General features: G+C 35.9%; 1 protein-coding gene across 3 annotated transcripts in view; it reads right to left on the bottom strand.

The window, feature by feature from the left end:
- Positions 1-22,976, bottom strand: part of CDH9 (cadherin 9) — a 99,324-nt gene that overhangs the window by 56,667 nt on the left and 19,681 nt on the right. For 2 of the 3 annotated variants that reach the window (XM_032117449.1, XM_032117458.1), the window contains one exon: positions 12,163-12,476. In XM_032117449.1, the coding sequence (XP_031973340.1) occupies positions 12,163-12,399 (237 nt within the window). In that variant the 5' untranslated portion in view covers positions 12,400-12,476. Of the gene's footprint in view, positions 1-12,162; positions 12,477-22,976 lie in introns of those variants that run through there. The other variant, XM_032117467.1, reaches the window with a different exon arrangement.

Raw genomic sequence — 22,976 nt, 5'->3', positions numbered from 1 at the left:
TACTGTTTTTCTGTTCTGCTGACTGTATTGAAAATGTATATTGTCACACCAACTCAAGACTAGTCAGTGAAAGTATACTGTGGAGTTATCCATGCCATACCTTCATCAGTCTGAGTGCAATTCCCTTGCCCCATGTCTGCTCCGATAGGCACATGCCTAATTCCTGGTAAAATTCAGGAAGCAGATTCTCAAAGGTAGATATATCAAAGAAAAAGGTTTTAATCCGGACAGAACATAATAAGCACCAAGCCTTAAATCTGTGTTATGTAAAGGTAGCTTCCTAAGTGAAGCTATTGTTTCAAGAAGAGTGTCATGAAAACCAGTAGTTAGGAAAATATATTCAATGTATTTTTTTTCTTATTTGTCACTAATTTTGTATTTATTCAAATTTGCACTACGTACTCATATGGTTCTTTTAAATCTTATTTCAAAATACCATCCTTGGAAGGTCATAACTGTAAATTAGGGCAAAGACAAGGCAGTGGCTGGAATAGTTATCAACACTTCTTAATGACTTCCGGGGCACAGCAGAAACTGATAAGTGTAACTCCATTTGGAGGGGGCCTGAGATGGAGTTTGGGCTCTGCATAAACCACAGGCTGATTGTACCTGTCTGATTAAACATGAAGATCATGGCTTAGAGGGGAGCCAGGATAAGGCTCCCTGGGGCTTCAGATGAAAACTCCATGAAAGAGAAGTGGTGCCTAGAGAAATCAAAAAATAAGGCCCAAACCAAGCATAAAGCCCTGCAGACCAACAGTGTTGCTTCATGTTTAATTTAATAGCTGAATCTGAAAGCTGTCAGATGAAGTGAGATTAAGAAGGAGACATTAGACAATGCAGGACTTATTTAGAAGGGGTTTTAAAAAATTCTTAATGCAAATATTAATTAAAGAAAAACACAGCAGGCGATGCATAAGGGAAGAGTTAAACTACTATCAGTTTAACAGAAAGGATATTCAAAGCATTTGCATGTGGTTAAAGCAGATAAAATTCTGAATGTATTGATGCTAATTTTCTAATAACTTGATGAAAAAAGATTTGTGGGGCTAGAACTGAAGAATTCAATGATGACTGTTTCCGTTCTTTTCTGAAATCCATTTTTATCTAAGAAAGTACCTCTGTACTTGGAGTACAGCAGACATTAATAAAACTGGTTGTTTTGCTAATTATCCTACAACTTCATCTGGAGTCAAACTTTGACAATGTTCTAGTTAATCATTTGAAAATAGGTTTTAAGATAGAGCTTGAGATTTCGCTATTATTTAAAATAAGTAAACAGGAGTGCTCTTTTTTTTTTCAAATCGTTTTCACTCTTGATGAGTGCTGTCCTTTCTGTCTTGACCTCTCCAAATAGATAAGCCTTGCCATTATGTGAGTTTGTCCCTATCCAGAAGCTATTCTGTTCTGCATCAAACTGTTGGCATTGACTTGTTATGTGACCTCAAGTCACTGTTTCAGCAACTTTGTTGCAATTTTCTCCTCAGAAGAAATATTTTGTCATTGCCTGTCTCACCATAGGTGATGTTCATTTATTGTAAAATACTTTTATACGTTTCATTGAATGATACTTAAGGAAGTGGAAATTATTAATCTTAGAATCATGATTTTAGCATTTTACTTATCCTTTTTGATCCTCATCAAAGAGATCAACATAAATCCTTTCTTTATCCTAAAGATTTACATGAATATATACACACATATTTTCATAATTTTTAGGACCATAAAATGATTTTAAATTACAGGGGGTTTGTTTCTTTTACACACTATGAAGTTAGACCAGATTTAGCCACCTGAAATATGAAGAAAAATTAATTGCAGTGTCTACAATAAGATGAAAACAGAACGGGTGATTCCTTTCCCTCAGTACTTTTAAGGGACTAAAAATTTCTTCTGCTATAGATTCATATTTTTCCCTTCATGCCTTTCTGTATGTGATTCTAAATTTTTCATACGGAGTGTGTGGGAATCAAACCATGACCTCTTCCATTTCATAATTACTAGCCTTTATGGAGATGAATGCATTTACATGTTCTGTGAAACTCATCCCAAGACACTTCCGTGATTTATTTTGCTTTCTTGCAACAACCCTCCTTCCATTTGCTTCAGTGACAATGTATACAGAAATACTTGCTCCCATGCCAAATTCCTCTTTAAATTCATTTTCTTGTCCACACCTAATTAATATAGGTTTAAAATTAAAGGCAAATATACACAGTTATTTCTTTTAGTCAGTTGTTTTACACAGCACATACAATCTTTTTTTCATTTTTTCTTCTTAATGTTTTAAAGGAATTTTAGTGTCACCGTTTTAAATACAAATGTTGCAATGGTGGAGAGAAAAGGAAAGCAAATGCTTTCAATATTTTATTTTTCATTTCTTAATTTGTTCCTATCAGTCAGCTACCTGACCCAGTTGTATATGAACATTTAATGGTCTGTTACCTCCTGGTATTTGACAGTATTTATTCATCAGAAATGCTTATTAAAAAGAAAAATATGTTTACTTCAACAGTCCCTGTAAGACTGAACTATCAGAAGAGCACCATTTTTAAAGGTTGCATTAGTACTTGCAACATTTTTATCAGTTTGATATATTAGTGTTTAATTCCACTTTAACTGCATAGAAGTTGTAAACCAGAACTTTTCTATAAGAACCAAATTTGTTCTCAATATTTGGAAATGTAGTTTATTTCAGCTCTTAATCGGAAATACGTAGTAACGGCTAGAAATTCGAAAGGCAAAAATGGCTACAGAGGGTGACAAAAAGCACAAATTTTAAGTTAGGTATATTATTTTTATGAGTGCTTGAGTAGAAGTATAACAATGTCCCACTTAGTATCTCTGTCTTTGTCATTGTTACGCATTAGGAAAAATTAAAGCAATTGATTTTGTCACAAATTCAAGCACTGTTCACCAAGTTGGTAACTAGTAAATATTTTGGTTCTGTATCTTCCTCCATTTCATCATGTACCCTGGTACACCATTCAGCCCAATACTTCATGGCTACTGTCATTATATTCCAGAGCTTTTGTTTTCTAATATTGTGTGGGAACACCTCATACACAGACATGTTCTGAGGGAAGCATCACTAGAGAAATGTTGTCAATTACAATTTATGGATGGAAAAAATGAAGTAAAATTTATATAAAACAAAAATATAATCAAATTTTATTAATAATTATTTCCACCATTACCAATTAGTTTTATGGCAGGAAAGGGGCTAAAAATTAATTTTTGTAGCTGAATCAACCATTCCAAAAACCTCTTTGAGATTCTGTTAAGAGTTTTATAACTAAAACAAGGGCGAATTGGTGCCATTTCTCCTTAGGGTCCTCCTATGAAAATGGAGAATACATAACAAACTTTCTCTTCAGTTAAAAAACTCTGTTAATATTATCACCCTGGTTGTCATTTCCTTGAACTCAAAATTTGACAAAACAGTTATAGTGGCTTCCATCTGAAATGGGCATACTTGTCTCTGAAATGTGAAGCAAGACAGGGATGAATTTGGAACTTCTGAAATGTTCATGGAGGCTGTAATGCTTTCTTATTATTTTTACTACATTCTGCTGTGTAGAAACAGAAAAGAGGCATTTCAGCAGTTTCTTGACCCTAGATTGATGTAAGCGTGAGCAGAAGTTAGCCCAGCGTGTTTGTGCTGCTACAGCAGTATATACGGTTACATATGTGGTTGTGTATTTCCAAAAATTATGAGTACACAGGTTCCTCTTTTGATTGATACCCAGCATAGTGTTAAATTGGCCAATTACATGGAACAGACTAACATTGTTTTTCATTTTCCAGAAGACTGAAATGTGTGATGATTCCTGCAATAGACAAGATTTGATGTATCGGGCACATACAGGAAGAAAAGTCTTGCTGTTCTTGGCAGTTGCTTGTTGACAGCTTCCCTATTCGTTGTCAAGACGACTATTCATAACTCTCTCCTTGACAGACAAGTCATTGCACAACACCATCCTCTGATGCTGTCAAATTGACCTTTTTAGGGAGTCACATTTTGTTTTGCTCTGATGAGTTTTGCACTCTATCACCAGGCTGGCAGGTACCACTAAACCACAACATAGTCAAGGCACTTACCCCCTCCAGAATTGCTCCCATAATGTAATCAAGGGAATAAATAAACAGCATAATGAAAAATATCTCATGAAATACATTTTCCTCACCCTCCCACCTTTTCATGCACAATAAATGATTGCCTGATAATAGATAATGATAGGTCTGCAGATTGCCACTGGTCTAATCTTCTTTTCCCAGGCTTAAAGCTGCAAGGTCTAGAAATACCAGCCAATGAAGTTGTAACAAGATAGGACTATTCTATGCATTACAATTTCCTGTTGTGCCAAGTTCCTGAGCCAGCCAGATCTCCAAGCCAGACCTTAGGCCTTTTCGCATAAGGAGCTTGACAAGAACAAGAGACTTTTAAGCTCAGAAAAGCCATTGTTTATTAAAAAGAAAATTATATTTTAACTGGCAGCTGGAAGTTACCACTGCAGACAAAAGAGGACTCCATTCTCTGTGCCCACTATGTCTTTAAAACAGGTGGTTTTGCTTCAAGCCTTGTTTTTTTATTAGCTTGTCAACATTCTCAATCCCAGTGAACTCCGCAGGGGAGGCCTCCATTGTGCAGACCCCCGACCTCCATTCCTGTTTTCTGGTCCCACCCCCCTGGTGCTCTGAGCACACTCAGGACATCTCCTTGGAAGCTGTGACTAAGCCAAGAGCAAGCATGGAGATGAACTGTAAACTAGACTCCACACCTTTACTGCTAGGTTGGGTGTTGGGTGAGCATAACTTTTTCCACACCTGGGAGAAGCATGGAGGGAGAGAGGGAAAAGGGAAAAGAATTGGAGAAATATTGCTGGTTTGCCTATGTTGAATTGTCTTGCATTGACTTTGGCTTTAAAAGTAGGTTAGTAATTTTTTAGATGCCTGCATTTTTGCTATGGATGAAGTTTTCAGTTAGTGTTGCTAAATTTTCAAAAATTATGTCGTGAACTCCCCTTTTTCCATTAAATATCTATAAAGGCACATATTTGGTAGCTTCCTGTTTTGTTCTTTTAAAATTGAAAATCATTGCATACTAGATGTTCTGTCACAAAAGAGGAGAGGGAAGGAGGGACAAGGAAATGGAAAAAAAAAAGGGAAAGGAGAAAGGGAAAAAATTACGATAAAAGGTTTGAGGACTTCCTCATTCCTTATGTTTCTGGCTTTATTTTTTGGTTCAGGTTTTTTTTGGTTTGTTTGTTTGTTTAATTTTTTCTCCCAAAACCAGTTTAGCAGTTGAACTTGGAAAACTCACACAGAATCCTTGAGAACAGGACAGAGGGGGCCCTAAAGTGGTATACAGCCTCCATCCTCCAGGTAGGATCAGTGTCAACTTTCTGGCATGTGTTTTTTTTTTTAGTTTGGCATGAAAACCTCCAGTATCAATATAATCCTGTCTCTCTGAGCATTCTTTACCTAGTACTTAACTGTATTGACTGTATTTACCATCAAATTTTTTTTCCTGCTGATGACTGTAAATCAACCTTATGAAAATATGAACCCAACTTCTTGTCCTGAACATGACAAGAACTTCAGATTGTTTTTTTAGCAGTCTTTTATGTAGTTGAAGACACAGAAGCTGACAGATCTCATGACAGCTGCTCTATCTGTACCAAACAATGCCAACTCACCCTTGTTATTCATGTCTTTGAGGCTTCTGATCATTCCAGTTGTTTTCAAAAATAAATCTTTTTTTATGTGAAATATGATGTTCAAATTTGACAGCAAAATTCTAGCTTAGGCCCATTATTGCAATGTAACATTCAAGATACTTCATGTTTAAACTGTTTATACTTGGGTTATGCGTGATGTGATTAGATCTCGTCACTATTTTTGAAACTTCAGTCGAAAATGTATTTAGGTTGTCAGAAATCACTGCTCTCCTTCCTCCAAAAAAAAAAGAGTCCCTTGTGTTTGGCAGATGTAACAGTTGTCTTTCATCATTTTCTTCCCTGGCCCTCCAGCCTCCTTTTTAAAATAGCAAAATTTATGGAAGACTTTGCTTTTTTTTATTTTTTGACAAAAGTATATTTTACTTCCACCAATTTTTCAATAAGGCTTATGTTGGAAGCCTTCAGAATACAAATTATTTTTAAACAAGTAAAATTAAGGCTCCTTATTGGTCTTTGCAATTAAGTTATTAATGTACCTAAGACAGAGTCTTGTTGTGGACTTTTTTAACACTTTTTTTCTGTTTGCCCATTTCAATTTTAGCTTTATTTCGGTGTATTCGTTCGCTTAGGGATATGGGCTGCTTGAAGCTAGATCAAATGTTTCATTGAAAAAATGTGCTAACTGAAGAATGCAGTGTAAGTGGAGATGGTTTATTAATTTATGAATCAAAGAGGTTTTCTCTTTTGTATTTTTTAAAATATTGGTCAGACTCTTTTTCTTATTCCTTTGGTACTTACTGTCTTTATTTTTCTTTCCATTTTTTGCTTTGATACATCATTATTTCCTCGTATTTATTTAAATACAAGGAAAGCTAGAGGTCTGAGAAAGGAAAGACAAATGGAGACCCTACTAATTTTTCTTCTTTTATTTAATCTTAATATATTAGTTATACTTTAGGAACAGAAATTCTAATGAAAATATATTATTAGATCTTCTTCAAAGAAGAATTTGATTTATAAGATGGCTTTGGGATACTGTGCACACTTGAAATTCTGAAAGGATAGTGCACCTCCCATCCTTATAGGTCACTCTTAAACTGACTCTGTAGAGGGGAAATAGCAAATGCTGTAAAGAAATCTTATGGAAAAATTACATAAATTGATTAAGGTCACAAGTAAAAAAGTAAGTTCTCTGTCACACTCCAAACACAAGATTAAGATAAAAATTCAACACACAAAGAAAATAGTATCAGGTAATTATTAAAAACTACTGTGGAAGAGAAACATTATGCTTCAGGATGGAGCATCTAAGGTTACTGCCGATTTGGGCACTGCGGTGTTGCCAAGAGCCAGCTTGTTTGGGTCACCTCTGGGGGCCATAAGCTTCTTCCTTCCAAACTGCTCAGAGCAGAGACTGAGTACGGCCAAGGCCTCAGCAACATGTTGAGAGGACATGAATGAATGAGTGTAGGACTAATGAAGGAAGGGCTTTTTAATATACTGCTTTGCATATGAAGAGGGAGCCTACTCTGGACTGGTAGGTGTACCAAAGACAGACAGCAAAGTAATGTGAAATAATATTTTCAGCCATTAGTACCTTTACCATGTATATTTACAAGAAAATACTATCCAATTCCATTAAATAATAAGAAAAAACTCCAAAACCGTTCAGTACAAAGCGGCAATTGATTGAAATTTTATATAAATAACCTAGTCTGGTGAGGTTGGCAATTGTTACATTAAGTTCTTCTGGTTTTGTCTGTCTTTTTTCTTATAAGATGCACTGCTACAGCACACAACCTTCCTTGTGGAAGTCTGAATATTTATAAATGCAGATTACAAGAAATAAATGGTTGCATATGTTGTACTCTGCCCTTCCAAAAACCAAACCAAACCAAACACTCTCCCCCCAAAAAACTAGCTTCTTATTATTTTTCTTTTCACTTTATATTTCTTGTTAAGACACACAAGCAAATGTCATGAAACAAATTTCTTGCTTAACTGGTGGTAGAAAAGAGATATTTCTTCAGTTTGCATCCAATTGAAATGCCCCTTATGACATGCAGAACCTAGTTCATTTATTTTTATGGAAGTTATTAAACAGAAGGTTATTCATTAACAGCTAATTTTGAACAGTGACATTTATTTTGTGTTTGATTTTGTATTTCCCCACTTATTATGAGAAAGAAAAGTTGCAGGTGGTGTGAAAAAAAGTTTTTATTCTTGTTTGTTCTTTCTTTTTAAAATTCTGGGGTACGGCAGGTGTTCGGTTGTAAAGTTTTGTATGTCTGACATGTATGGCATGGTACTTCACACATTATCTGCCCATCAAGATTAGCAGACTTTGATTAGCAAAATGCCTGTTCGATATAGGGAGAGGAGAGCTTCCATGTAAAAAATGTAATTGAGTGACTTAAAGGAGGAAAAATATCATCTCTTGAAATCACTTCAATATACTGCTACAAAACATAAAGGACCATGTTTTCCAAAATGGCTAATGATTTTGATCAGGTCTATTTCTTCTTGTCTAGGGAAATTTCATAAGGACTGGAGTTAATGGTATTTGGCATTTTGCACAAGTGATGTCCATTCAATGAGTATCAGGTAAGTCATTTAAAAATGGAGACACATAAAATCAATATTATCTTCGGAAAAGAAAACTAATTTTCCCTCAAGGGCTACATGGTTAGAGCCTTCAGTGCAATTAATGAATGTTGTCCTCATCAACATTTTAATACTTCCTGAATTGCTAGTCCTTTTTTTTTAGGTTATTATCTCTTTGGATTGTTTGTTAGGAAGTGAGTACATTTTGTACACTTTTCTCATAGACAGTCAGTGTTTTAATTTTCATATCTCAGGCTCTGCAAGGGGCTTAAAGTCAGTATCAGCTAAGGGGCTGGATCTATGGCCCCTCCCTAATGAAAGAAAAGGAGATCCCAGATATGACATACAGTGAGGTGTTTATTTTCCCAACAGCTTATTTCACACAAAAAAAACCCCAAAAAACCACAACAGTTTTTTTTCTTCCTTTAAAAAGAAATTTATATCATAAATTTAACTCTTAATATATATTATAATCCACTTTTCCCATTAATTCTTAGTAGGCAGAATCAGGTTTTACAGTTCCTCTCACTACATCTTCTGAAAATTCCTCACATTAGTGATCTGATTGAGATATTCAACAGTCTCACTAAGCGACAGGCATTTTGAAAGAATATGGCCATTTTTATTTTCTAGAATTTATTTTTTCTTCTTGGCTAATTTTTTAAACAGGACTCTATTACTGCTTACCTTACATATGTCTGACTGAATATTTCACTTGTAAACTCTCCAGAACAATGTTTATCTCCCTATGCATTTTATAAATGACATGTTGCAAGATGGATCTGCTGGTTGGTCTAAGAATTTCCTGAATATAATTTAGAAGGATAAGAAATTGAAGGATACCATAAGCAGTTTCTGCATTTTTACAAGCATGAGTAGTAGGACCTAAAAAATTTAGAGACTCCCTATGCACTTATCTTTTACATTCACCTGTATTTGAGACAGATGAATCCTCTGAGTTGGCAGCAGGAAAGAAAGATATGAGGTGGACATACTGTAAGTTGTCTGAATTTACCTTGACTCCCATCACATTCACAAAGCAATTGTTCTGCATATATCACCCATCCTTGAAGGGTGGCTGCCAACAATCCAGCTATAAAAATTACTATTTAAGATGATAGCACCTCAGATATGAGGGAGAAACTCCACTCCAGAGACCCTTGAAACTTAGTAGAGCCTGAGCACAAGGAGTCTTCTCATAGGGGCCAGACTGCCAGACAAGATTTGGACGGTCCAGTGGTCAAAGCAAGTGTCCAGTTGCCCTGATGCTGATCTGAACTGGATTGGGGTCTTAGCAGTGAGAATGAGAGGTGTGGGGATGTCACAGAATATCTCTCCATCCTGTGTACCCATCCTTCTTAGTAAACAAATTTTATCTCATTATGTCATACCGAATGATTCTTCCCCCACTGCCAATAGCAGAATGCACTCATAACAAAATAAAATATCTATAAATTAACATTAGTAACAAAACACAATCCAATGACCACACAGATAAAATTTTATGAGAATTGAAATAGGGTGTGAAAATGAAGATTTTAATATTATGACTATTATCCCCTAGAAGTTTATTTTCTGATAAAGTTTCTTAATTCAGTTTATTTAAATTTTAATACTACATTTGTTATTCTACCCCAGTAGCCCTTCTGCATGTGCGTATCAATATTAAAGAGGGGATAGATAGGAACGCTTGCTATGAACTAGCCCCCATGGGTTGGAATAAAAGTGCTCTTACTTCACACATTACCAGTTTGCTAATTACCATCCCTTTGAGGAGGAGAATAATAAACCTGCGATTTAAGCCTTTCTCAGAACAATGTTGTTCAATGAAGTTGTTGGGGTGTTTTTTTCTTTCTTTAAAAAAAATTCTTCTTTGACTTCTGTTGTAGCATCTCCCTCTTGGTGCTGTATGTCACATGTACTTAGGATAATTTGAACTAACTCAAAATGAATTTATCACAGTTTTATACCACTGAGGACAGAACTGTGATCAATTTCATCATGTTTATAAAATTAAAAAACAACATGGAGTTCATCAGTTCAATGCAACTCCTCTTTGAACACAGGATAATATTTGGGCGTGATTTACATCTGTTTAGAGAATCCTCTGTTAGTGATGCTGACCTCTCTCAGGGGTCTTTCTGTAATATTTTGCAGTGAAGTGTAAAAAATATCAATATGTAATTGTAAAATGTTGTAAGAAGTGAAACATCTCAGATCCAACTGCTCTACAGCCAATTGAGTTTTCTTCCTGGACTTAAGTCCATGGTAATAAGGTCCAATAGCTTTTAGTTAGTTTGGAATAAGTAAGATGCAAATTTACCTTACTCTGGTAAGTTTGCATCTGTTGCAACAAAGCATGTAAGCATTCCATGAGTGAAACAGGGATGGTGGTGATGGTCTTGATGTAAGCTTAATTTATCTGAGTCTTAAAGTGGTTTGAAGTCTTTCATCTATATTCAATGGGACTGAAATTGGAAGCAGCTCTTATGTTCAATATTTATTTCTCCTCTATGACAGATTTATATTTTAAAAAAAATTAGACTATTTCTGTGAGTCTAGGTAGAAATTACAGCTATGGAGTTTGAATTATTGTGTACCTTTTTCTTTGTTTTCTTGGCAAGCCTACTCAATATTAAATAATACTTGTAAAAAAGTTGTTTTTAGAAATATCTCTATGTGATTAATTCACCCTTTATTGAAGACCTTTTTGCCTACAATAAACCTTCCTATTTTACACACTGATAAACAGATTTAGCAATAGGATTATTTGCCTTCGTCTTACTTCTCCTACTTCAAGTCAGAATTTATGTCACAGAAAACAACTGTACAGGTGCTGGTATGAACAAGGTCAGAATCAAGTTCATAGTTACCAGGGTTGACTTCTTTGACATTTGTTCCTTAATAGAGAGAGATGATTTTTGTGTTTTCCGATGATCATGTCTGCCATGACCAGAGATATTAATTGATGTTCAAAAATATCTTGGAACTTTTATATACAAATGTCCAAATCAGTTTAGTAGCTAGGCACCTGAAAATGAGACAGCTACCTGACAATAAGAGCTAGTGACAACATGGTGGATGAATGACAGAAACTGGAAAGGGCATTTATTCATTTAAGCCGTTAAGATCAACATTTCCTTAATTGTAAGTCATTCTGGGTGTATTCTAGATCTCTGATATTCTAGATCTTGATAAAAATTACTAGACTATAAATCAGATCTGTGGATGGTGAGACACCAAAGGGCTAAATATCTAGAAATCTCTGAGTTGCATGTTATCAGAGAAGGTAGAACTGAAGACAACTGGAATTCAGAGGTACCATTGTCGACAACATCTGATGTAGATAGATCTAAAAGAATGCAAAGCCCTTCAAGTCATCAAGTAAAATTTTCGGTTTATTTCATAAATGACAAAACTCAGATTTTTTTCCCTCAAATACTACGCCCCTATTTGGAATCATGGATAGACAGCAATTTTATTGTCAATAGAATTGTATATTTCACTTGAGGAAGTACACAGCCCAGTATACTGGTGAATGCCACAAGGTAGACGAATGAAATCATAACTTTTCTATCCTCTTATCTAATATTTATGTTTAACTGTTCAAAAAGTGATAAAACTTGCATGGGCATATGTAATAAGAAATTAGAACATTTTAGTCTGAACAGTTTCCTTCTTTTTTTCACTGAACTGCTTCATTTCTCGTACAGCTTTGAACAATCATGGAATCTCAGGTGGTCTGTGGTGTGCTTTGACTTAATGAGAAATTGGGACCACTGCCGCACAGAAAGCAAAACAACTGTGTAGAAGGTGTGAAAATAGCAAGGGTGTTAAATGCATCACCTTTAAAGAATCCTTGAAACACAAGGCTTACCTTGCCCACGTATTGAGTGTCTGGACCTGTGTACTCCTCCAGCAAGAAAAATTGATTCCACATCCAACCACGCTTGGTGCGGTGCAGTGTTTTTCCATCATTCTCTGACAATCCTGTTATCCTTTCACTGTGTGAGTGCTTGTTAGTCCTTTTCTGGGATGGCGTCATATGAATCACATAAAACACAGAGCTCCAAAGCAAAACTGTCAGAAAGGAGTGAATCCTCATAATTTCCATAGATGCTGTTAGCCTCCACTCCTCTAATAATTCACCAGAAAAAAAATTTTCAAATGTTGTATTCCTCTTGTAAGAACCTAAGGGACAGAGGAAAGTGTTTGTGTAAGTTGAAATAACTTTCTTCCCTAAGGGAACAGGAGCACAGTCTAGTGATCACAACAATAACCCATGGGAATGACAAATAACCATGAAAATTACTCAGAGAGTTTTGAGTCAAGTTCTTTAACATCTTTTTTCATCTTATATTAGTTCACTCACACCGTATATAGACATTAAGTTAAAACACAAGATAGTAAAATACTTTATCTGAAAGCTTTAGCTACCAGCAGCATCCTGACAAAAGGAAACAGCCCAGATAGGAAACCTTCCAACCTAATCCCTTCCAGCTCAGCCTGGTGCTATCCTTCCTTAGTATCTGTTCAGAATTGTCTGCAATTCTGTATTTTCTGTTACCTTGTGATTAATACATCTCATTCTTCCCCTTTGCTAGCCCCAAATTGTCCAGAGGATCTTCTTTTATTTCTGCAGAAAGGAAGTCATAAAATGGAATTTGTAAAATATTATTGATGCCTTCCACAGATTCTTGAAACAAGAACAAAAAGTACTTGTTAGACAACTGTGGGTTCATAGGAATCCTGCTGAGGTTAACAAAATTCTGCATTTGGAAAATAATTCTCCATTTGGAAAGTATTTCATATTTCCCTGAATCATGGCTGAATGAATGGTAATTTTCATGATATAGAACCTTATTGTAATTAGTATTTTTCTGAAAACTACTCCGATGTTTTCTGTGGAGATTTGTAAGCAATATTTAATCAAACCAAATCAATCTCATACTCTTTATCTGGCAGTATAAATGAAGTGCCTGATGCCCCAGTCTTTTCTATAAATTTTTTCATGTTAAGTCTGTTTTGTCTTTAGGATATCTTTTGCTGAGCTGTCATTGTATATTACAGAAATCATAGGAAAATAATTCAGCAGCAGAAGTATATTTTCTTTGAGAATCCTGGTCCATTAACAGTGATAGTAGCATGAGGCCATAACATTCAGAAATTTTGAAATTAAAAAACCCATGCAAAATTATCCCCATTTCTTCTGCAACCCATCATTACCAACAGCTATTTTCACTCTGTTGTTTATTTGTTTGGGGTTTTTATAGGAGAGGGGAAGGGAGTCTTTTCTGTACAAAAAGTTCATTTTGGAAATAAGATGCTTTTTGTGAAAATTATTTGTCAGTTGAGAACCAAAACTGTTTAATGGAAAACATTCAGTGAATTGTGCTCTAAAGGCCTTAATGATTAAATTACTGGAATTGTGCCCTTGTGTGAAATTGTCTTAAAATGATGATATTCTGTATGGACTCAGGGTCTTAACTAGCAATTGTGAAGGAGGATCAAAGTCTTAGCATTTTAGTAACTTCAAACAGAGTTTTAGCTGAGCAAGAAGTGAAGGCTTGGAATATTTATCACTTTCTAAGATCATGTTCAAAAACAAGAAGAAAACCTAATAGGTGTCATATTTATGCAGAAGATCATGTATATAGCGCAGGAAAACTTGTTTTCTTTTGTTTTCTATTTTAAGTGAAGAGTCAAAGCACAAGTAAATTAACTCAATTTGCATAAAATCATGAATGTACATATATCTTAGCAGAAATTCATGAATGTGTTTTCTTTGAATTCTGGTTTTCTCTGTTGTAATGCTCAGTATGTTCCTGTTGCACGCAGAGGGGCAAAGTGCAACTCTCTTGTGGTTAATTTAATACCAGTAAATTTTGACATTAACTGGAAAACATGTTTCGTACATGATGATCGTGCCTTGTGATTGAAATTTACTGGATACAGATCAAAAGAGAAAAAAAACCCCAACAGTCAGCCAATCTTCTATCCATGTTTAAGTTTGATGAGTCAAATTCCCTGTATAATATTAGACTGAAGTAGATTTTAATCACTGAATGATTTTAATCACTATTTATTAATGTAGAGCATAAGACATCATTGTTTGTGCTTCAAATCCATCCCACTGCATCACCTGAGGTGGATTGAAGGGCCTCTTCATTCTTTGTAAATTAGATCCTGCTTAAGGTATTGCAGAATGAAAGCAGGCAGCAACAGGAACCTTTGGAAATACTGTATTCAGAAGTCAGATAATCAACTTTGTCCAGTGACTCTTATCAAGTCTCTTATCTCTTCTGGAGATATTCTTGCTTGATGTGTCCTCAAATAGTTCTCTTTCACAGCGGCATTTGGACTGTAGTTCAAGAATTCCTCTTCTGCACATTCTGAAGGATAACATTCAAATGTTCTTATAAATCAAATATTGGATTTGATTACTTTTGGTTTGATATGAACTATGTGTTGTTATGTATCTATTCTCATAAATATTGTGGTTTTATGTATTTAAGGTTGTGACTGATTTATTTCTCTAATTTCTTGGACCATGCCATCTTTTCTCCATTAAAACATAACAAACCATAAAGGGGAAAAAACCTCCTGAAAATGACATGCAAATTTGGCAAAATTTTAATACATAGTGAATCTATAAACTATTAAAAATGCTAAAAATATATTTTCCAAAACTTCTAAGCCTTGAAAGACTGCTGTGAAAATGTAGTTATACAAAACTACCAAACAGTTTAAATTTTCTCTCAAAAATGTCCTTATTTCAAAACTTAGACAAACCTGACAGTCAGATGATTTAGTCTGCTTTGATTTTACTCTTTTTTTTTTAAAGAGAGAAGGATGGGTGACATCAATATATTTTCATTTGGCATTTTAGAGATGTATGATTGCATGTTCAGTTTGGTGATAATTTAAAATGTAAACAAAATTTCAAGTGCTTCACTTTTGTTATTTCAAAACCGCACATTTTTAATTTCCTGAAATTGCCTTCATTCCTTTCTGTCCAAACACTATTTGCCATACTCATTTAAATGCAGGAGATGTTTATACTACTCTTTTGTTTGTACTCAGAGAAATACTTCAAGGTGGTCATTGGCTTATGCATCTTGTCTCATTGTCAACTGTTCAAGCAGATCAGGAGTTGCTCTTGGTAGACTCAGAAGGTGGAGTTTAATACTGAAACAAAGGATTGTGGTATAGTCTGGAAAAGTAAGACAAACTTTTCCAATTCAAAGGAACCCAGTGCTTCGTGCACACATGTTCTCAACCTGCTAGAAGAAATTATCTCTGTGCAAACAGCAATTTTTCACAGAGGTTTTTTCTCGAAGGATTCTAGGTTCCCACATTTCGTCCCGGCCAGGGCAGAAGTTGAACTGAGATTGCTTTACACGTTTGGTTTTCTGTGTAGCGCTGCCCTCTACTGATTTCCTTGATAATTAGCAGGACGTTACTACGGAGGGGAAAGGTGGAATCCTTAATGTCAAGAAGAATGAGGAAAAAACAAAAACAAAGAATGAAGTTACAGCTCATTTTTTTCTTGCTTTTTCATTTTTAAAATAATTGGACCTTTCAGGTGTAAAAAGAGACTTATTAGTCTGGGTCAGTGTGTCTTCTGAACATTGTGATAAACATCTAACTTGATTTCTTCTAAGAGGAGCAAAGATTTTTCATCTGAAAACAAAGAGAACAATTTCTTTTTCCAAGCAACCAATCAATATTCTATATGCAATCTCTCCTCGCTTCATTTCTGCTCCCATCATTTAATCAGTAAAATGTCAACTTCTTGTTCTTGTCAAACTACAGAAAATGGTTTTCTTTCTAGTTATCTTGGAAAACGTCTCTTAAGATTGGGCATTCATGTGTTAAATATTTTAATGCCAAATATTTTCGAGAAACTGATTTTCTTCCCCATTTTGCAAATCAGTGAATCTGAGTGGAGGTAATAAGTATTTTTTCATCTGTGTGGTTTGAGAGATATGTAGTGGTAGCCTAGAACCATTTCAGTCTCTCCTTGCAGTAAGGACTTTGATATCAGAATCCTAAAACAGTTCCAGGTAAATGAATTATCTCTGTATGAAAAACATTATTCTCCTGAGCACAGTAACAACTGTAAAAAATTTATCTCTCAAAGTCCTTTTGAATGCAAAATATTCTATTTAGATTCTTCAGGTGTAGTGTGAAATAAGCCTTGCTGGGATCAATAGCAAGGATTTGTTACTGATGATGCCAATTTAAATGTTTCTATAGCAATCACCATGGCAATGTTTTTAATTAGTGCAGCACAGTCACCCATAAGCATGACATGAAGAAAAGCTAACCTTCGGCAACTTGATAATGTATCCCACATTAGTTTGTTTCGTTTGTTAACAGTGAAGCAAAATTTGTGTTCTAAAAGAATCGGATCGGGTGCTAAAGTAGCTAAAAATAGCAGAGTTAACTGCAGCAGCAGTGCTCCGTATTGCACTCCAATCTCTAAGTAAGAAAGATGTAACTAATGTTCAGGATGATCTAAACAATCTGTAAAACTAAGTACGTATTTTAACAGGATATAGAAAATATAAATCTTGTGTAACCTGCACGCATGGAAGCAGTCTCATTGGCTTTGTCAGCCTTTTTTTTTGGAAAACAAAACATCTGAATGCATCTTTAATCTACCTAGACTGAGCACTAAGAATGGTGAAGCTGTAGCAACAAAAGGCTGTGCTATAAACAGCACACTGACACCAGTAGTACCAAGATTTAGGAAGAGGCTGGATCTGTGCCACTGCAGTCTCACTTTTATTACTTCCCCAACTAATTAAAGATATCCCAGGTATGCATACACATGCTTCCCTCTGACTGCAGCACTCAAATATTCTCTGAGTGCAGGCATAGTGCAGACATGAATATGGACTCTGGATGTAAGACTTTCTAAAAACAGCATTCTTTTTTAGCATTCTTCTGCCTGAAAGTTGGGGTTCTTTTCTTCCCTCTCCTATCCGTGGATAAAGATGGGGTTGGGAATAAGGATGAAAAGATTAAAAGGAAACAACCAATGTGCATACGGACTAAACTTGAGGTAATCAAGAAAGGTGTTTTCATTTATTTCTAGGAGAGCCAAAGTAGCTTTTGAGGGATTCCCAAAGCTTAAGGGACAGGGTTTTTTGACTGATGAGCACCCATTCTTTGAGTACAAACTCAGATCCTCTTCAGGCACAGAAACATGGACCACACTAATAAAGTAACATTTTCCCACTCAGCAGCTCCCACTGCAAACCTTTCAGAACAGATTTTCAGAGCTGCTTTTTGCCTATTGGGTTGCTGATCTGTTCAGCAATACATGCAGTAAAGATAAGCTCATTTGAAAATTTTGCCAGAAATCAGCTGAAGGCAATTCTTAATTTCTGGGACACCAGTGCAGGTTCCCTTAGCTACATGTCTCCAGGAGTCATACTAATAAAAATAAATTTATAGGGAATTTGAAATAATAGCAATTTCTATTGGAATGTCTGTTGAGTTAATGTCTTTAGGCAAATGAATCTATGGTTTGTAGGCATATTAGAAGAAACATTTCTCTTGCTGTGACAAGAGAGAGTTAGCATTTATTTTAGAGTTTTTCCAGACTCGGGTATCTACATTGGAGATACAGGTCCAAATTCACCTCATCATGGCCTCAGTCACCCTCTCTACAGCACTCACAGTGAGTAACTCCAATCCCCTGGGTGGGTGGATCTGGCAGGAGAAAGTGTTGATTCATATTTGGACAATCCCCACTGGCAGAATTGTGCAGAGACATAGCTGTGGTTTAAAGCAACTCTCCTTGGGCAGTGAAAGTACCATCAGCCCTTCTCTGGAGCAAGTATCTTCTGAGGAGCAGATGAAACTGTTTCTGGACTGCTTGTCCTCCAACCATCCTTCCATCAGCCAGTGAACAAAGGCTGCAGCACTCCAAACCCACCATGTAAAGTATCTCTCAATTCTTAGCAATGGTATTAAATGAAGCTAAAAGAGGCTTTTAAAATATCTGCTTCTGAGGCAGCAGGTCACTAGATTACAAATGTGAAATGTGCATTTTCTCACTGAAAAAAAAAAAAAAGGACTTTTTTCTTCAATAATGAACATTTTTAGAGGATCTCCTTTTCATCAACGTGAGGAGAGCAAGGAAAAATAGCACTTGTAAACCCTTAAAGCAAGGACTTTTGAAGATATTCCTTTGATCTTTAGTATTGATTTTTCTCCACAGGGAACACATTTCAGTCTTATCATATAATGAAGGTGCATTATAAATTTTTATGCCACACCTTATTTACAAATGCAACACATTCATCACATTCATGGTCTTAAAGAGCAGCCTTTAGAAACATGAGGAAAAAATAAGTGCTATCATCAAAGAAAAATTCTTCTCTTTTCCTCCCCTTTAAGATTGTTTCACGTTTTGTCACTCATAACCAGATTATCTGTACTTTGACACTGATACCCTGCAGGTATCAAAATTGAGGGATTTATTTTTGTTGGGTTTTGGGGGGTTGAGGTTTTCTTGTTTGCTTGTGTGTTCTGGGTTTTTTCATAAGCAGTACAGCCTTCTATCCGCCAGATACAAACCCAAAACATATCGGGAGGCATAGGCCCCTATTTTCCAGACATATTGATTCTCATTATTGTCTCTGCATGAAGCAGATGAGATTCACCTATGTCAGCATTGTTAATACGGGACCTACCAGTTCTCCTGATAACTGGGACTACATGTTTTCAGTAAATTTCTTTTTCTTGCTGTTTCATTATGCTTCAGTCTACTCTGGTCACACAGCCAACTCCTAACGAAGCATTCTGAGTTTCCACATCTGGTGCCTCCTATCTCTGCATATCTCCTGAGCATGACATGTACCACAATGAGAGCTTGCTAAACTTCCTGAGTCTACAGCTTGTATAATGGCCCAAGAGGTTGTTACAAGCAGAATTTCTCAGAATAAAGACATCTTCAAGCTAGTATCTCAAAGTCTTTTTAAAAACTTTAATCTCTGCCATACTTTTTTTTTTTGCTCATGTACATCTGAGTCATAAGAAATCTTGTTCCTATAGAGAAGGACTTAATTACTGCCTGCAAGGGATTATATATTCACTTCTCTGGACTGGAAAAACTGAGTTGCTGACCAATTAAAGGTGGTTAGCAAATTCAGAATGTAATTCTAGCCCATTGTTGCTGCTTCCTTCCTCAGGGAATTGAGCAGCTGCTGAATGCTGTCATTTATTAGAGCTCAACCTCCTTTATGTCCTTCTGCTGTCTCCGATGCGATCACAAAATCTAGGAAAGTCTTATACTCAGAGCTGAGCAGTATGCTTGAAAGCCTAGGAATTTGTGCACAGAAATAACGCATAACCTTAACATAAATTTTTGGTATTAATTTATCTCAGGTTGTCTGAAAGGAGTCTGGTGCAACTGAGATTTCATCCTATATTTCCATAATAAACACTTTAAAATACATACAAATGGTAATTCTCTTATTTGCAACAATAAAATAGATCTCAGAAATATAAATTATGATAACTTTCCTTTTTCTTATTTTTAGGTCTGATACTCTTTTTAAAACTTAAAAACAGTCCCCCAACAAAGAACCAAAAACTTGTTCACTCACATGTCATTTTAATGAAAGATAAACACGAAACATGAATAAATTCAAAATAAGTACAATAAAGTAGTGCTTATTAGTAGTAACCTGATGAAACAAAATCAGGATGTCTTCAACAAGCAGTCACTCATGATAGTGCCTAAGTGTGGAGAAGCATTTAATAGTTGTTCTTCTGTATGTTTTCTCAGTCTGCAAATATTAGGTAGTAGTCCCTCATAGATTCTCTTTGCCATGACTTTCTCAAAGTTTTCTTTGAAAGCATGTAAGTGTCTCAGAGAAACAATATTCTGCAAGGACATTCATATTTTAACAATCTTGTGAGAAGAACAAACCCTTTTTGTTTGTTTTTGAACATTGTGACATCTTCATTAGACAACGAGTACAGCCATTGGAAGCCATGGTAAATAGTTATTCCCTCTCCACTCTTCTTGCCACTGATGAATGTATGGACTTAAATCAATTTCTCATTCAGCTGTCTTTTTTCCAAGATGGAAAGATCTGGGACTGCCTGCTTAATCATTTCTTGTATGGAAGCTGTGCCAGGTTTTTGATTGCAACTGTAGCCCCCTTCTGAATCTCTTCTATTTTTTCTTTTTTTTTGGTGTATCTCTTGAGATTGGCAATCCTAATTTGTTGGTTCATGCATATAGAAACAGCAGCTTACTCACTCTCTCTACTTAATTTCATCATGATATATGGCATAGTTTGGTTTTTTATTGACAGCACAGCCCTGGGCTAAAGTTTTCCTGTATTATCTTTTGTTACATTATGGTGTAATTCCCCAATGGCAAGTAGTAAGAATTTATTATTTTAAATTTGTAGTCTGGGTTTTACCATGTGTGTGGCTTCACATAATTTCATAACCATTTCATCATGTATCATTTGTGTGTCCACTCACTGTATTGCATAGACTTCAAATGTAAGTATGGCGAACTCCTGTAGCTATTAGACCATTGTAAGGTAGAGATTGGTTGGCATAGCAAGGCTCAAATCCTTATGGGTAAACTGTCTTCTCTCCCCTGCCTCAGGCCAAAGTGGGTCTACTACGTCCATACCATCTGTGAGACTTCATAATGGGAATTTTCTGGGAGAGTGACAGTTGGTACAAGCTAAAAAATGCTAGGGTCTGTAATAATATTGAAAAGTTATGGAGAGGTGCATTACAAAGTTTCAAAGTTGAAGTATGTTAGCTTAGCCATATAGCCATGAGATTCCTTTCATATATAGCCATAAGATTCCTTTGCACACCCCCTTGGCTTTATTTTGCTGTGTTGTGGTGGTTTATCCCCAGGTGGAAACTAAGCCTCACACAGCCACTCCTCACCATATGGTAGAACAGTGGAGAGATACAGAAGAGTAAAAGTGAGAAAACTCATGGGTTGATATAAAAACAATTTAATAGGTAAAACAAAAGCTACACTCACAAGCAAAGTAAAACAAGGAATTCATTCACTGCTTCCCATGGGCAGGCAGGTGCTCAGTCATCTCCAGGAGGGCAGGGCCTCATCATCACATTTAATAGTTACTTGGGAAGACAAACAACTTTATGCTGAACATCCCTCTTTTCCTTTTTCTCTGCCCAGCTTTATATCTGAAGCATGATGCCATTTGGTCTGGAATATCACTTGGGTCTGTTAAGGTCACCTGTTCTGGCTGTGACCCTTCCAGTTTCATGTGAACCTCCAGCCTGCTCACCCATGGGGTGCTGTGAGGAGCAGAAAAGGCCTTGGCCCTGTATAAGCCCTGATGAGCAGTAATGAAAACATTTCTATCAATGCGGGTTTCCAACACAAATCTGAAACACAGCCCATTACTAGCCACTATGAAATAAATTAACTTTATCCCAGCACGTGCTGAATGTCACTTGCAAAGTTTTTCACCTTGATTTCCAAACCTGTTTTCAGTTTATTTATGAGTATGTGTGTTTCTGGCTCTAGTACAGATCCCTGTGGAACACTGAAACAGACATTTCAATGTCAAAACTCATTATTTACTTTTCCCTGCTGGTTTCTGTCATTTAATCAATTCAATGGATTTATTATTTAATTAATATTTATTTATTTACTAAATTAAAATTAGTTAAAATTGTTTTTATTTAATCAATTAATGATATATGCAGGGACCTTCACTTCTAGCTCATGGGTGCTTAAGATCATTTGGTGAGTCACCCTGTCAAAAGCCTTCTAGAAGTACAGCTAGATCATATCAAAGAGATCAAAGCTACTGCTATGCTTAATGACTCCTCAGAAAACTTGAACAGGTCTGTGAGGCAGGAATTTCCTACTGAAGAGCTACACTGGCTTTTATCCAGTACACCATGTGTCTATTGGGTTCTTTATAAGTGTTAACAGTTTCACTCATTTGGGCCTCAAACTTAGTTTCAGTTGTACCAGGAACAAGTTGCGGGAAAAGATTTTTAAAACTTGGTATTGCATATAGAGAAAATAATGAATATTTCAACAGTTTCAACACTGAGATTTTTAGGATTCCTGATAGTATGCATGAAGTGGCTGCCAACTTGAAATCCCACTGTACTGAAATGAGATCTTCTGCTGAGTCCCTTGTCAAATAAATAAATAAACAAATAAACAAACCAATGTGACATTCATTCCCTTGGGGTTTATAAATCCTTCTCTATTTTCCTGAAAACTGTGACAAATGAACCACAGAACACTGGGTAGCCACGGCACAGCACTGATGGTAAAGTGTTTCATGGAACTTCCCAAAGAAGTTTTGAATCATGCCAGTTTGTTAAAATGTTTCCCCCATCCTCTGACGAAATGACAGAAAGGGTATCACACTAATACGTAGCTCTGGACATTAGTTGTATATGCTTTTTTAGTGGAGCCCTGTTCCACTATTTGTTTCCTAATGGTCTATATTTATACTCCCTCTCAAGAGATAATAGCTTGAATGTGGCCCTCTGGTGTTTGAAAGTCCTGCAGAGAAGCCCACCAAGAGCTCTGAGCAGTAGCTGAGAGTTTGGCTTTAATGTTCAATTTCTTATTGAAAATTTGATTAAACTTTTCCCTGATGAGGTTTTGAGATCTCCTGTAGTATTTCCTGAATTTGC

This window comes from Corvus moneduloides, chromosome 1 (assembly GCF_009650955.1).
Source record: "Corvus moneduloides isolate bCorMon1 chromosome 1, bCorMon1.pri, whole genome shotgun sequence".
Classification (NCBI taxonomy): domain Eukaryota; kingdom Metazoa; phylum Chordata; class Aves; order Passeriformes; family Corvidae; genus Corvus; species Corvus moneduloides.
This window is presented reverse-complemented; position numbering and strand designations above follow the sequence as displayed.